General features: G+C 36.1%; 1 protein-coding gene across 1 annotated transcript in view; it reads left to right on the plus strand.

Moving 5' to 3' along the window:
* The window catches only part of LOC131072182 (uncharacterized), an 86386-nt gene that overhangs the window by 11701 nt on the left and 58593 nt on the right, over window positions 1-16092 (plus strand). Inside the window, exon 2 of the mRNA XM_058008259.2 lies at window positions 9078-9142. Within this exon, the coding sequence (XP_057864242.1) occupies window positions 9078-9142 (65 nt within the window). The remainder of the gene's footprint in view (window positions 1-9077; window positions 9143-16092) is intronic.

A 16092-nucleotide genomic window follows, 5' to 3' on the forward strand; every position in this document is an offset into this window, starting at 1 on the left:
TATACATGATAGTTATCTTACTATTATTAATCATGTATTATGATAATCAATAATCATAGTGAAATACAAAGAAAAGATAGTAATCAAATGCTCAAGGCCGATAGGCCACTTATGCATTTGATTTCATCGATAGGAGTAATCCGACCGAAGCTACAAATCATTAACAAAGTAGAGACCATGCAAATGTTGAATCGACACATAAAGTTCGCCATACCTTCAATGAAATTAATATGTTGCTTACAACAAAGTCTTGGCAACAATCTTTGCCTTCTACTCTATTCTAACTATTTGTTTGCTAGCTACCTGCTATTGACTATTCTTGATTTATTAACTATTCATTATTAGCCTTTACAAATGAAGAAGTGGAGCCTTATATAGTGCTCTCATTACAATTGAGTAGCTTAGATTGATTCACAATCAAGAAACCCTAATTAGGGTTTGTTAAACCCATTACAAATCATTTAATGCTTGACCAATGGCAAAATTACAATAAAATAGGCACATGTCTTTCTTTGACTGATTGACCAATAGATGATGAGGGTAGGTGCATCAAACTTTGGGCCCACATATGGTAGTTATCCTCTTTGATTGATGAGTCAGATGCATTGAACTTGGACGCCTCAACTTGAAATGAAGTGATAGGATAAGTGATGATTGGGCACCACCTCAGCTAGCTGTCTCTTGTAACTCATCACAAGTTGTAAATGAATGAGGCATCTCTCTTCTCAACATTTCGAAGCTCAATCAATGGATGTGATGATGGTGGGAGATATTCCCAAATTGCATCATCTTCCTGACTTAATTAACTCTTTTGAAACTATCTCTTGTCTTGATCACCTCCCCCTTGGAGCTTCCATCTTGCTATATTGGCAACGATTCTTGGATTTCTGGAGGTAATTCAAGATTGTGAAAATTTTCCTCCTTGAGTGCTTGATCTTCCTTATACAATGTCATTTTCTTCATGCGGTGGAAATCCTTTATTCCAAGCTTGGAGTTTTCTTGTTCTCTCCTTGATCTTTTCTTCTTGCATTGTAGTGCTTTGTGTTTGATTCTCTGAGCCTTGATTTGCCCTCTTGCATGTAAGTGTGATCTTCCTTCCACGCCCTGAAGTCTTGAGCTTCTTCATATTCCTTTGCATTTTCATCCCACTTGCATCAAACCTGGAAATGAATCAAAACATTGTAAACAATACTTTAATCAAGCTTCCCACTTCTCTAAATCTGGAAACAAATTTTCTAATCATGGAAACACCTGATTTTAAGGCTGATTTCCCTTCTTTTGGCTTAATTCTTATCAATTTGAGTCCAATTTTGTGTCTCAGGCCTGATTTATTTCTGATTTCTCACTTTAAATGCCTGATTTGATAGGTTTCAGTTCTGAGGCAGGCTTGATATGCATTGGTTTCAGGTGGCAAAGGAAGTTTGCACATTTTGGGGGGCAAAGGAAGTGGAAGGTGAAAGTTCGCGACTTTGGGGTAGCCTTGACAATGCAAGGAAAAGATTGCACCTTGGGTAGCGTATTGGAAGTCCGCGCATTTGGGTGAGCATTGGAAGTGTTAAGGTAAAGTTCGCACTTTAAGGTTCCCAAAGGAAATACCGAGGTAAAGTTCGCGCTTTGGCAAGGATATTGGAAGTGATTCATCACTTGTTGATTGGCTTGGTACTCCATTCGTTCCTTGCGCTTGCCATGGATCAGGCTTTTTGATAACTTCTTAGCAACGTTCTAGCAAGGTCGTGATCATCTTCAAGCAAAGGAAATGTGAAAGTTCGCTGATTTGAGGCCCCACAGGAAGTTCACTGATTTGAGACCCCAGCGGAAGTGCCAAGGTGAGGGTCATGGATTTGAGGTGTCAAGGGAAGTGGATGGGAGAAAGATCGTGGTTCCTGGAGGTTGAAGGAAGTATGAAGGTTCACACTTTGAGGACCCTAAAGGAAATGCCAAGGTAAAGTTTGTGCTTTAACGAGGGTATTGGAAATGGCAAGGTGAATGTCGCACTTTTGCATGGGCACTGGAAGTTCGCGTTTTGACATAGGCATTGGAAGTGGTAGGGTAAAGATCGTGCCTTGAGGTGAGTATTGGAAGTTCGCGCATTGAGGAAGGCGAAGGAAATGTCAAGGTGAATGTCATGTTTTTAGGTCATCACAGGAAGTTTGCACATTTGAGGCTCCATTGGAAGTTCGCACATTTGGGACTCCATAGGAAGTTTGCACATTTGAGGCTCCATAGGAAGTGACCTCAAGATGACAACTTTGCTAACTTAATCATTTTGCCTTAAGCCTCTTCATGATTATTTTTGATCTTAATCCTCCTTCCAAGCATTCACTCTCTCTCAAACAATTTGCCTTAACCAAATTTTAGCACTTCATCTCTGATTTCGCAAGCCAATGATGATGATCAAATGGAATGATAATCATGAATCGTTCATTTCTCAAGCCTTGAGAACTAACTGGCCTCACTTCATCCTAAATAGAGAGAGCCGACTTGATTACCTCTTGGCTACCTAAGACACTATACCCCCCTCAAGCACAAGGTTAATAGCTAAAGACATTACAACTATACTAGAAAGCATAAAAATGTTGGGGTCCCCATTTGCAATGGGGCGATGTGTGAAAACATCACAACACTATCTTGACTTGTAAGGATGGATGTGTTGATGACATCTCAACAATGTCTCTCATTGAAAATGTGGATAAGCATTTTGATTGCATTCCTAGAGTAGTATAGTGGAAGCATGGTGGTGTCTCCCCAACTTTTATTTTTGCAAAAGAGGATGAATGCCTTATTGGCAGCCTAAGGTATGGAAAAGTTTTTCAATTTTCATATTTTTTGCTTTTGCCTATGCCAATGCAAAATTCTTCTCACCGAAGGGAGCATGCTAAAGGGAGATTAGAGTAAGAGGTACAATTTGGAAATTTGGGCATGTGGATTCCTTGTTTCAAATCAATATTATTTTTGCATATGGGTTCTGTAGACACCTAAAACTTGCACAACTAATTAAATGAATTTATATTTGTTTAACTACCCTAATCCGCCTATTGACTAAACTAAGGTTTAATCAATATCCTTTTTCTTCTAATCAACCATTAATCAAATTAGAGATTTAATTAATTCCCCCTTTCTTCCATCTTAAGCCATTTTAATTAAATTCAACATTTAATTAAATATCCCCTTCTAGCCATTTTAATCAAATTCAACATTTAATTAAAATCCCCTTTCCATTTTAATTAAATTCAACATTTAATTAAAATCTCCTTTCCCATTTAATTAAATTTACATTTAATTAAAAATCCCTATTTCCGTCACCCCACTTGCTTTTTACAACATATGCAAATTGCATCTCCTTTTGGCCAAAATAAATCTTTTATTTTATCTAAAAAATCCTATTTTCCTCCACCCACTTGCATTTTCCTACAAATGCAAGTTGCACCACAATTTTAAATAAATAAATTATTTATTTGAAATCCTATTTATCCCCATCCACTTGAAACCTTTAATGGCTTCCCTTAAAGTCTTCAAATCTTTAATGGCTTCCTTCTAGAGTCTTCTCAAACCTTTAATGGTTGTCTTCTTAAGCCTTTAATGGTTTCCCTCAAAGTCTTCAAGCATTTAATGCTTTATCCCCCTTTTTCTCATTTAAATAAATTAAGATTTATTTAAATAAAATCCAAAATTCACATTCACATTTAAATAAATTAATATTTATTTAAATATCTATCCAAATGCAAATTGCACCATTTATTGAAATAAACGATTTTATTTTAATTGAAAATCCCAAAATTCCTCCCATTTGCATTCTCCTACAAAATCCACTTGCATGCCTAAACCCCGTCTATATTCTTCTAATCACTTGCAATTTAGCCTAATCCTATCCTAATCATTGTCCCATTCCTAAATAAAAGGAAGTCACTTCTCAAAAACCTCTAAAGTCTTCCAAACCATTAAAGGCTCTTACATAACCATTTATGGTTAACTCACCTTTGACCTTTGATTAGAGACTTTCCTCTAACTTAACCATCCTTTAACTCATGGGTTTCTTCAAAGAATTTATTTCTTTGACTAAGGTAACCATTCAACCCTTGCACATTCATTTATCCCTTGGATAAAATAAATATCCATTAACCTAACCCTAACCCAACCCCCTAGGATTAACCATTAAGTCTTCTAAAGCATTTAATGCCTCCTCCCTCTCCTCTCAAGATATCTCATGGTGACACTTGTCAACATGGGATTGGGTTGAAAATCTCACATGGATTGATAACTTTCAATCTTGACCCTCCTTGAGCCAATTCAATCTTGGCCATTCAATTCTCCAATTCTTCTATAAATAGAGCCCATTTCTCCTTCAATTCATATCTCAATCTTGTGCATCTAAATTATAGTCATTTTGCAGGTTAAGGAGCTCATCTTGTCATCTTCAAGCATTCAAGCCATTTAGCATTAGCATTAACGTTTTAGCTTCATTTTAGCATATCATCTAGTTAATTGCATATCATCTCATAGTATTTTATACTCATCTACCATCATCTAATCTTCAATTTGGAATACATTTAACATCTTAATCATCTAGTCTTGCATCTTGCATCCTATCTTCATCCATCATCTCATCTTAGCTAAGATCTTAGTTGCATCCATTTTGATCTTAGCACGTTACTAAAATCTCGTTCTCTAGGTTGTCATCTAAAAGATCAAGTGCTCTTCCAAGTGAGGGCCACCTTGAATTTTGAAGATCTTTAGAGATAGAGGACAATGAGGCGATTTTAGGAGATTTAAATCCACTAACTTGTTTATGATTTCTAACTCTAATGCAATGCTTCATTGGTGTGTTTGAAGTGTTTTTCTTCTTGCAAGTTGAAGACCACATTTTTGGCATACAGGTTCTAGATGATACTTTGATGAAAAATATGGATACTGATTTCTCCATTTGTTTGGAGTGTGTATGGTTTGTTATGCATTTTAACCATATTATGAAGGTTCAATGTTTACAACTCATAGATCATTCTCTAGAGCTAAGCCTCACAATCAGAGACAAGATTATGGGTAATTGCCAAATGAAGATAATCACATCGAGATGCTAATGGTGGGAAGGAGGTAAGAAAGATAAATGTCATTTTGATGTTCAAGATTTTATATCTAAGCATGACATGATGTTTGGGAAATCAAGCTACACTTAGAATTACCATCCTTTGATATATGGAGGAGAATTAAGAATATATGTGCAGCAAATAAAAATCAAGTGTCTCCTTGGGCACTTTGAGTATATGGTTCTTTCTCTTGTCTTAATAGAACCTTCTGCTTTTTTTAAATCATTCATGCATCATGTTTTGAAGTACAATGGTTTTTGGGAAGGTCATTTGTAGCAATTGGCTACATGGGAGCAACATACATTCTACGTAAAATAAGTCAAGTGGGATTTTAGAATTGCAGCACCTTTATATGAGAGCCATATCATCTATACCAAAGAAGTGCAAATAGATCACCTATGCTTTGTTGATAGGAAGCTTGTTAAGGGATATTTGCATATAGCTGACCCCTAGAAAAGATATTAATGAATAGAGATCATGAATAGAATGGATAGATCTCATGAAGTTTTTTACCAGCTTAATAGAGTATTTGGCTCATATATTGTACTCTCACATCTATTTTTCATAGAATGTGGTGCTCCTACAGGATGATACATAATGCAAAAAGAAGGCTTTGAATGTGGTGCTTCTATAGGTGGGTTTATAATGTAAAATGAAGACTTCTTTATAAATAAGGGCCTAAGGTTGGAGGGTACAAAAAATGGCTTTTAAGTGTGCATTTCAACTTCCACCAAAATGAGTTATCTAGATGGCTATAGAATGAATAGTTAATGTATGTTTGGTATATTATTGTACCTCTTTCTCCTATAGATCAGTCCTTGAGGTTGAAAATGACTTTGGACAAGTTGAGATGAAGTATGAGCCTACTCTTATGCATATCAACAATGTATGTTCTAGTAGTGTGGGGTTCAAAGTAGTTGTTGTCTCCAAAATGTGTATTTGTTGTTACGATGGTTGTATGGGCTGTTTTCATAGTCTATTATGCTGACCAAATCAGATTTGTATCATTATCAAAAGCTTCAAGAGTTTTTGGTTCAAGTTGCCCAATGATAGTGCATTACTAGTTAGAATCCCGATACACTATGTGACTTGCAGGATCATAAGAGAGAGATTTTTTAGGGAGTGCTTCATGGAGGGAGGTATCAAGCATGATAATAAGTTTTCTAACATGGGAAATACCATATTGGAAATTTTGTTGGGTGATCAGTATGTGCTAGTGGATGGAGTCAAGGAGTGCACAAACTTCCATTGAAATGAACTATCATTTACAAATTCAATATTCAGATTTCAGACTTTTCAATGATAGTTCATTTCAATGGAAGTTTGTGCACTCCTTGACTCCATTCTACAACAACAGCAAATAATCAAGTCTGATATCTTATCTACAAACTTCCATTGAAATGAACTATCATTTACGGTCACCAGTGGACCCACTGGGATGTCGGGAGGATTGACAAGAGGCCAGTGGTGTGAGTTTCAGAGTTCAGGGATGATTCCTTAGCCTTGGAGGAGGATTCCTAGATTTTAGGGGAAACTGGCAGTTGGAGTTCTGCGCCCAGTCATCATCTCCGGTACCAGTGGCACCCTCAATTTCAGTTTGGAGGTGATTGGACATGTTTTCTGGGAATAAATTGGATGTTTAAATAAGGGCTTAGATGTGTCCATTTATTTAAATAAGATATTAAATAAGTTATTATATTATTATAATAAATAAAGGAAGTGGCCCCCCTTGCAAGTAATGATGCCTAGAGACATAACTTTGTCTCTTTAAAAACAACTTAATCACTAAACACAAAGGCTTGCCCAAGAGGTTCGATTCCCTTCATGAGAGGGAATATGCTAAAAAGATTCTGTTTTGGGAAAGTTTGATCCAAGGAGAGAATAAGGTGAGTTTGGTTTGGTTATTTTTTATTATTATGAATTGTTTTCTGGAGCAGCAGCTTGTGTGAAGCCATGGAAAGGTTTCAGCAGTGAAATTGGGGATTTTGGGAGCGAAAATTCTCAGAAGTTTTGAATGCCTATAGGTGTGCAAGACCATCCAAGGGTATTCTATCAAATAAATTCTTCATTTCTAGCATTGGTGAGGGCAAAGGCAGTTGATCAGTCTGATTAAAGGGCAGATTAGAAAGGTTCCAGAGCAGATCTACATCATTGGAGACACTACAAACAACCCACGACAGCAAATTAGCGAACTATTACCTTTATTGCAGCAAGGAACAACTCTACCAGCTGAAGGTGAAGGTTTGATGATCAAATATGGAGCAGATCAGAATCTATTTAGTGCTGTAAATGCAGATCAGAATACATAAATAAATAAATAAATAAATTCTGATCTGCTCCTTATTTGATCATCAAACCCTCACCTTCAGCTGGTAGAGTTGTTCCTTGCTGCAATGAAGGTAATAGTTGGCTAATTTGCTGTCATGGGTTGTTTGTAGTGTCTCTAATGATGTAGATATGCTTTGGAACCCTTCTAATCTGCTCTTTAATCAGACTGATCCACTGTCTTTGCCCTCACCAATGCTGGAAATGAAGAATTTATTTGATAGAACACCCTTGGATGGTTTTGCACACCTGTAGGCATTCAAAACTTCTGAGAATTTTCGCTCCCAAAAGCACCCCAATTTCACTACCGAAACCTTTCCATGGCTTCACACAAGCTGCTGCTCCAGAAAACAATTCATAATAATAAAAAATAACCCAACCAAACTCACTTTATTCTCTCCCTGGATCAAACTTTCCCAAAAGAGCATCTTTTTAGCATATTCAGTGGCATATTCCCTCTCATGAAGGGAATCGAACCTCTTGGGGAAGCCTTTGTGTTTAATGATTTAAGTTGTTTTTAAAGAGACAAAGTTATGTCTCTAGGCATCATTACTTGCAAGGGGTGCCACTTCCTTTATTTATTATAATAATATAATAACTTATTTAAATAAATGGACATATTTAAGCCCTTATTTAAATATCCAATTTACTCCCTGAAAACACATCCAATCACCTCCAAACTGAAACTGAGGGTGCCACTGCTCCCCGAGATGATGACTGGGTGTAGAACTCCAACTGCCAGTTTGCCCTAAAATCTAGGAATCCTCCTCCAAGGCTAAGGAATCATCCCTGAACACTGAAACTCACACCACTGGCCTCTTGTCAATCCTCCCGACATCCTGGTGGGTCCACTGGTGACTGCCAATCTGCTCCTTCCTCCCTAAAATTTAGGAGGCACCTCCAAAACAACCGAGGATGCTCCTAGTGACTCCTGCTGTGCTTCCCCAATCTCCGGGTGAACTAATAGTCACTCCCTAAAAAATAGGAGCCCTTCCTAAAAATTAGGAAAGTGGCTCAAGACTCCAAAAAATGACTCATATGGCTCCCCAAAGTCTCTTATTCCACTGTATAAGTCTCCTATCCACTATATTAGCCTACGGGGACTCCTGTCAATAGGCTAATCCTACAAGAGCTCAACTACCCTAGGAAGGGGACATGACAAGGAAATATGAATTTAAAAGTTTGTAGTTTGAAATTGAATTTTAATTTGTATCTGTAATAGCCATTGATGTTATTGTCTAAATTTTCTATATTTGTTAATTGCTTATATCTCATACACAAGTTAGCACAATAATTTCTTATGATTTTTCGGCCTCAAAACTCTCAATACCTTGTAACCACAGTACTTCATCTTGATTTGTTGCTGTTTAGAGATCTTATTTTGGTTTCTCATTACTTTGATAATCTGTGTTCATGCATTTCTTTTTTGTCTATGTTGTAAGTGGTGGCAAATATCAAAGCTTTCCAATTGAATAAGTCAAGAACATGCATTCGGATGGTACCGTATTACTATTAAATTTTTGCTTCCATTCAATAATTCAAAATAATCGGTGCGTCCATTGAACAAATCAATATAATTTTTGTTCCTTTTAACATTGAAGTCATACTATCTTTGAATGAGTTGATTTCTATGTGGGATTTAATGTGCATATAATTGTTGGTGCATTTTAGGCTGTTGCTTCAGTTGGCGCTGCAGATGTAGGTCTTCAAATGGCAAACAATTTCATATGCAAAAGGTTTCATCTCTACACTTTGTCACAAGGACCGGAACACCACTTAATCGATGCATTTGTATCACCAAAAGCAACCTGTTTTTAAGATATCCACAGGTTTTATGCTTAATTTTGAGTTGCATGTTGGGAAAATATAAATTCACACATAAAAAATAAGAACTAGAAACAAATATTCAAAGTCGATTGTATTTTATTTTTTGTGTTCAAGTTATCTTATCTGCAGGGTGTTATGCTGTATAAGGTTTTTGGAGTCGAATGCATGTTTGAAATATTTGTTGTCTTTAATTTGCTGAACTACAAGAAGGCACATGATGGCAAGACACTTGTGATATTACCAATATGTAAATATAATGAAAATTGTAGATTTGTTCAACTAGATATAGTTAATAGAATCACATATATAATTTAATTAAAATTTGATTAAGCCAATAGGAAGGATATGTTTTTCTTTCTCTATTTAGAGCAAATTTTTTGTTATTTTTGTAAACAGAGAGCATCTTAGGTATGTTGTGTGAGATATACTAGGTTTGTTTATGGCACTATACCTTGATAGTAATAATAATAGTAATGGTAATTGTTGTACCCATATAATTTTTTTAAAATACACTCATTTTTCTCATGAGAAAACTAATTGTTTCTTTCTAGTTTGTCATTGTGGAATCCTCATGCCTTGTGTTCATTGATGTCATGTTTTTGCTCTCTAATCAAAGTCATCATGTCGCCAATGATTGATGCTTTATGATGCATTGAAGAAGCCATAAATTGGAGCTCAGATGCCAAATTTGTGTCGAAAATTGTTAGGATGGAAAACGGGTGTGCTAGAGGTGAGTCACATGAAAAATTAGAAAAGTGATTCAGCACTAGACCACCAAAAAGTTAAAGTGCAAAATTGCTTCTCCTTGGTGAATCATACAACTTATCAAAGAGGAGCACAAAATCAAGTTTCAAGTGAAACATTGAAAAGTGAAGTACTCTTTGTGGATCATGCGCCTCACTAATGAGGAGTTGAAAAAACTATGTTTCAAGTGAAAGGTGACATAATCTTTGTTGATCAAGTGAAAAATTGTCTCAAGATTTGGCTAGGGCAGGACAAGTGGCATACTAATGGTGAGTTGTGCCACTCAACCACAAGACCACCCAAAAGTTAGAAGAGTGCAAAATGGCTTCTCCTTGGCAAGTCATGCAACGCAGCAAAGAGGAGCCCAAAATCAAGTTCAAGTGAAAAGAGAAATAAGCTTTATGGATTGCATGATTCACTATTGCATTGTCAAAATTTCAAAAAACACAAAAACGTGACATCTCCTTTATCAATTGTGTGACTCAGCATTATGCTATCAAGTTTTTGTAGAAAGTTTAAAGTGACAAGTCTCCCTTTTGTGCATAAGAGGTCAATACCTTGCCAAAAGTTGTGTAAAAATCAAAAGTGGCAATAGAGTGGGGAATCATGCAAGTTCCCATTAGTATGACAAAAATTGTCAAACATAAAAGAATGACAAACATATAAAAATCATGCACCCTCCCACTATGATCTTAAAAAGTTTCAAAACATAAAACGTTTTGAGAGAGCAGAACCATTTGATTTCAGTCAAGAAAGCCATGTTTTGGACAAAAAACCAATAAGTGGCATAAGCACTATTTTCTTGGATGCCAAAGCTGTGTCAAAGATTGGCTAGGGTAGGAAAATTGTCATTCTAGTGGTGAATTGCACGACTCACCAAAGAGGAGCCCAAAATTAAGTTTCAAGTGAGAAGTGACACTCTTTGTGGATGACATGATTTACCATTGCATTGTCAAAATTTTCAAAAACACAAAAATGTGGCGTCCCCTTTATCAATTGTATGATATATTATTATGATGTCAAAAGTGGCAATTGGCAAACCTTCCTTGGTTCTTTGTGAGGCCAATACCTCACCAAAAGTTGTGTTAAAATCAAAAGTGACAATATAATGGTGAATTGTGTGATTGCCCATTAGCATGACAAAAAGAGTGGAAAATGAAAGAGTGACAAACATATCAAAGTTGCATGTCCCCAATTGCAATAATAAAAAAGTTTAAAAAACATAAAATGGGCTGAAAGAGTAGTATTACTCAACCTTATTGAATCATGCCAAGTTCTTGACACAACAAAAAGTTGCATAATGCCGTTTGGGCATGATTTTCATGACCTGTTTGGGCAAAACACAGAAACAAAAGAAACTTTATTCCTTAAGGTGTGTGATTTGTGTTTTATTTTAAGTCTTTCCATTTCCAAGAATTAAAAGAGTTGTTTCAGAAGATCTCAAGATTACAGCATCATTTCCTACCATTTGTAGGGGTTTGCAAAGCTTTGTTGCAGATTTCCTAAGCATATCACCACCATTGCCCAAAATTTTCAGCAAGTTGGTGCATAATAAAATCTCTTAATGATTTTTTTGGCCCCCACGGGTTAGAGTAGTTGGTCTTAAGTCTCGGGTTTGCTCCTTGGGGTCTTGGGTTCGACTCTCTCTCCCGGAGTTATTCTGCCACAGACACTTGGGGGCAGTGCTGATGGCACCGTGGCCGCAGGGATTAGTCTCGCCCCCAGCTCGCCCCTTGCCTGAACCAGGGTAAGGTCGGGGTGCGCTGGGCTGGGGCCGTGGGGATACCATGATGACAACAACAAAAAAAAAATCTCTTAATGATTTTTCAGGTGTGATAGGTGCAACTAGGGTTTAACATCAAACCATCATCAAATGCAAGTGCTGCCTAGGATTTTATGGTTGGGTGTTCATCAAGACAAGGTTATGCCATGTTTTTACATCTAGGGTTTCATTTTCCCAAGGTGTTAGGGTTGCAAATTTCAGATGTAGGGGTTTGAGGGTGGCTAGGCTTTTGGAAGCATATTTTCAGCAAGAAACGAGTTTCAAGTCACCAAGATTGTTTCAGGTGCGTCAAACAATTTTTTTCCTTTGTATAAAGCAGGAAACAAATCTCTTCCAATGTATCTTCTATTTGATGTGCCTTTCATGATGACAACATGTAGAAGATTAAGCATGTAGAGGTGAGAATAGAATTTATTAGGCTTGTGAACGAAAAGCTTGGAAGACCCTAGACTGTAAACAAATAAAACATGGACAGATTGGTGGGCATTTCTAGATATCAGCAAGGAAGGTAAAAGTTGAGTATAGATTGATAAGTTTCTGATTGAGAGTAAGTATATTTTGGAGGTTCATGTGATCTAGATGAGTGCTCTTACATTGCCCAAGGTTTCACAGGTTAGAAAATTGATATTCAAATTACAGCCTGATTAGAAGGCCTAGGATGCTGCTGCTGCACTAGGATTGCCAATAGAGACAATTGATCTCTTAGAGTAGCTATTTTAGCTACTACTATTTTTAGCTGGCTATTGATTGATGACATTCCACAAGGTTTATTATCAAACTTGATAAATTTAGTTGTATCTTTTTGAAAACTTTCCTTTTAATATATGCTATTTCAGACAATTTTGTATTTATAGCTTGCTTTGTTTGCAAGCAATTTATTTTCAGCATAGAACCTTGGCAGTGTTCTTTCATATTTATCTTTTATAAATTTCATTGTACAAGCATTGGAAATCTTGTAAACATTTATAAATAAATGCTTAAAGTTAATGTACTTAGATTGGAGTTGATAGTAATTTAATACCTAATTGTGATATTTTATTAGGATTTACCTATGTGGTTTTTGAGTCAAACTAATTGATCCATATTTCAAAAGTAATGGATTACATGAACCCATCTCTCATGAGCATTAGTGGTCCACTTAGCATTAGGATTTCCTAGGAGTTTACCCATCATTATACTTTTTCAACTGAAGCACACTTAATTGTGGAGTTTCCTCTATGATTAAGCCCACTTAGCTTGTTAACCTATTTGCAAAACCTTCGAGAAGTGTTGTGACTTATGAAACATTTATTATTGAGGCCTTTTAGTTCATCGAATGACAACTAGCTGATATTTCTCCCATTGTATCAAATTTGGGTCAAACTCATTGACCTATATTTCATGAGTAGTGGTTCAGATCAACCCATCTCTTATGAGCATGAATTGTCCACATACCACTTGTTGCATCTAGGCGATACTCATAGTGATGAAGCATTGAGACCTCTTGGGAGGGGCCCTTAATTGAGAAGTTTCCCCTAAGATCAAGCCCACATACTATCTTACTGTGTTTGCAAAACCTTTAGCAAGTGTTGTGACTTATGAACCATTCAATATAGAGCCTCTTTTGATAATCCACCGACAAGTAGCAAGTATTTGTTGCAATGCATATCAAAATATGGCGCTTTATTAGGATTTAATTGCATAGCTTTTGAGTGACACTCATTGACCAATATTTCATGAGTAGTGTTATATATTAACTCATCTCTCAAGAGCATGAATAGCCCACTTAGCACCCATTGCATCTAGGTAATGCTCATAGGGATGAAATATTGAGACTTTTTTTTGGAGGTCACCCAACACAATACTACTTTGACTGAAGCACACTTAACCATGTAGTTTCCCCCAAGCTGAAGCCCACTAAGCTTGCTACCTTGTTTGTAAAACCTTCAACAAGCATTGTGACTTATGAACCCTTCATTATAGAGCCCCTTTAGCTTGTCCATTGACAAGTAGCAAGTATTTCTCATGGTATATCATATTAATTTGTTTTATAATGATATAAGTGCATAGTTTTTGAGTAACCCGTATTTCATGATTAGTGGCTCACATGAACCAGCTCTCTTGAGCATGAATGGTCTACTCTGCACTCATTGCATCCATAGGTGATGTTCATAGGGTGAAACATTGAGACCTCTTGGAAGTAATCCATTCCACTACCACTTCGATTCAAGCATGTTTAATCATGGAGTTTCCCTAAGATCAAGCCGCCCTAGCTTGCTACCCCATTTGCAAAACCTTTTCAACAAACATTGTGACTTATGAATTGTTCATCATAGAGCCCCTTTACCTCATCCATTGACAAGTACGAAGTATTTCTTGCAGTGTATTGGATTATTTATCAAGATTCAACTATGTAGTTTTGACTCAACTCATTGACTCATGTTTTGTGTCTGGAGAACATTGGCACCATTTTTGGGCACTCTCATGCTTTTGTAACAATTTGAATCTTGTGTGCATATTTGTATATGATTTATCTCAGTGTGTAGCTTTGAGTAGTAACCTTCTTGAGCACAATTTGTAGATGTGCATTTTGAGTGCAGAACTTCGAGTATCGAGGAAAATCTGCCTTAGAAGAGTTAATAGACCTGATTCAAATGTAATCCTCTAGTTAGTATGATGGAGGTATGAATATTTTTTTACGTTAGTTCTAAATGTTTGTATACTCTTAATTTCTAGATCATAGTTAGTTGTATTGTTCTTATGTTCAATAAATGAGTATCTTAAAGATGGTAATGAGCTCTTCTTATGCTTTGGGTGAGACTTGTGATTGTGAAGCTAACATGTAGAATTTACAAGGAGTTAACCTTAATAAATGTGTAAATCTTAATAGTAAATGGAATGGTTGGTTAACAAAAGTTGTTAGGATGGAACCACTTTTTGCATTTTTGTTGTTTCTATTACTGTTTATATTTCCTTTTGAGTTGTTGTCAAGTCTCCTTCTGTGACTATATGTTGAAAAGAAGAAATTGGGGAGGCTTGTTGCCTATATTTGTTGTTCTGCTTAGAATCTTAAGAGGATGTCTAAAATCAAACAATAAATTCTAATAGTACTTGAAAATCTTCTTGTAGAGCTTGCACATGCATGTGAAAAAACCTAACATAGCCCCAAAACCATTTTCAAAACCCAATTCTGTCTATGTGCATCTTACTAGCCCCATTATAGAGTTTCTTTGTGGCATTGTTACATCCGGTCAATTAAGCTTATTTTGTATAAGAGAATGGGTAATTTTTTATGAAAAAGTTACCAAATGGAGACTACAATTATAAGAAATTGGTTTCAACAAAAGCCATTCGTTAAAAATATTGCTTCAAGTTCTCCTTGGTTGTCAAGATAATCTATTCCTTATCATCTTATACATGTTTAACAAAGAACTATGAAGAAAATCATCTAGGGAATTTGTATACAGGAAATGGATAAGCTCTCTTTCATTATCCATGGCAATAAAATGTTAAAGGTGAATTTTTGAAGTAGGAGAGATTCTTAAAAAAATTAAATGTCTTCCAATCAGTAGCTGGGCAGAAAAAGAGGGAAAAAGAGCAAAAGGGCAGGCTGGCTTTAGATCAAGACATTGTACCATTGATCATTGCATCATCCTTAGACACTTATTGAAAAAATATGGGGCACTCAAGGTGAATATGGGGAAGTAGCATGTCAAACCATAGATGGAGACAATTAGAAAGAATCCAAAAGAATTCAATACCTAGCTAACTAGAGCAATTAATATATATCATTATTCAAAATGTATTATAGAAATTGAGTTAATGACTATTCATAATTACATATCCATTTTGTATCAGATCAGAGATCTATCTTATGATAAAAATTCATCTAAAAGCATGTGGTAAAAAGCAACGTGCAACTTGAACGACATGATTAGTTTTGTGGATTATGGCATCTGCTATTTTGACTTGAAGATGCTCATAGCTCAACATTTATCTGCTTAAAAAGATATGGACCAGGTATCGTCAAAATCACGGTCCCTTATGAGGTTCTTTTGGCTGAAGTAGGAATTTTAATGTTAGAGACAACAGCGATAACCCGGTTTCTAAACTATCTAAAGAAGGTTGAAAACATGGATAACCATTGCTGGCCCAAAATAATTGTGGAGGAGGAATTAGGTTGTAGGAAGAAAACATGGATGAAGCAGAACAATGAATGGTTGAGCAAGTGAGACATTGATTTGCATGAGTGTCCTAACACCAATAAGGAAATAAAAAAATATGTGGCGAAAAAATTGAGGGCTGCTATGTAGACAATGCTGATTGGATGGAAGAAAGCTTACTATATCAAAG

The sequence above is a fragment of the Cryptomeria japonica genome, chromosome 6 (genome assembly GCF_030272615.1).
Source record: "Cryptomeria japonica chromosome 6, Sugi_1.0, whole genome shotgun sequence".
NCBI classification, from domain to species: Eukaryota; Viridiplantae; Streptophyta; class Pinopsida; order Cupressales; family Cupressaceae; genus Cryptomeria; species Cryptomeria japonica.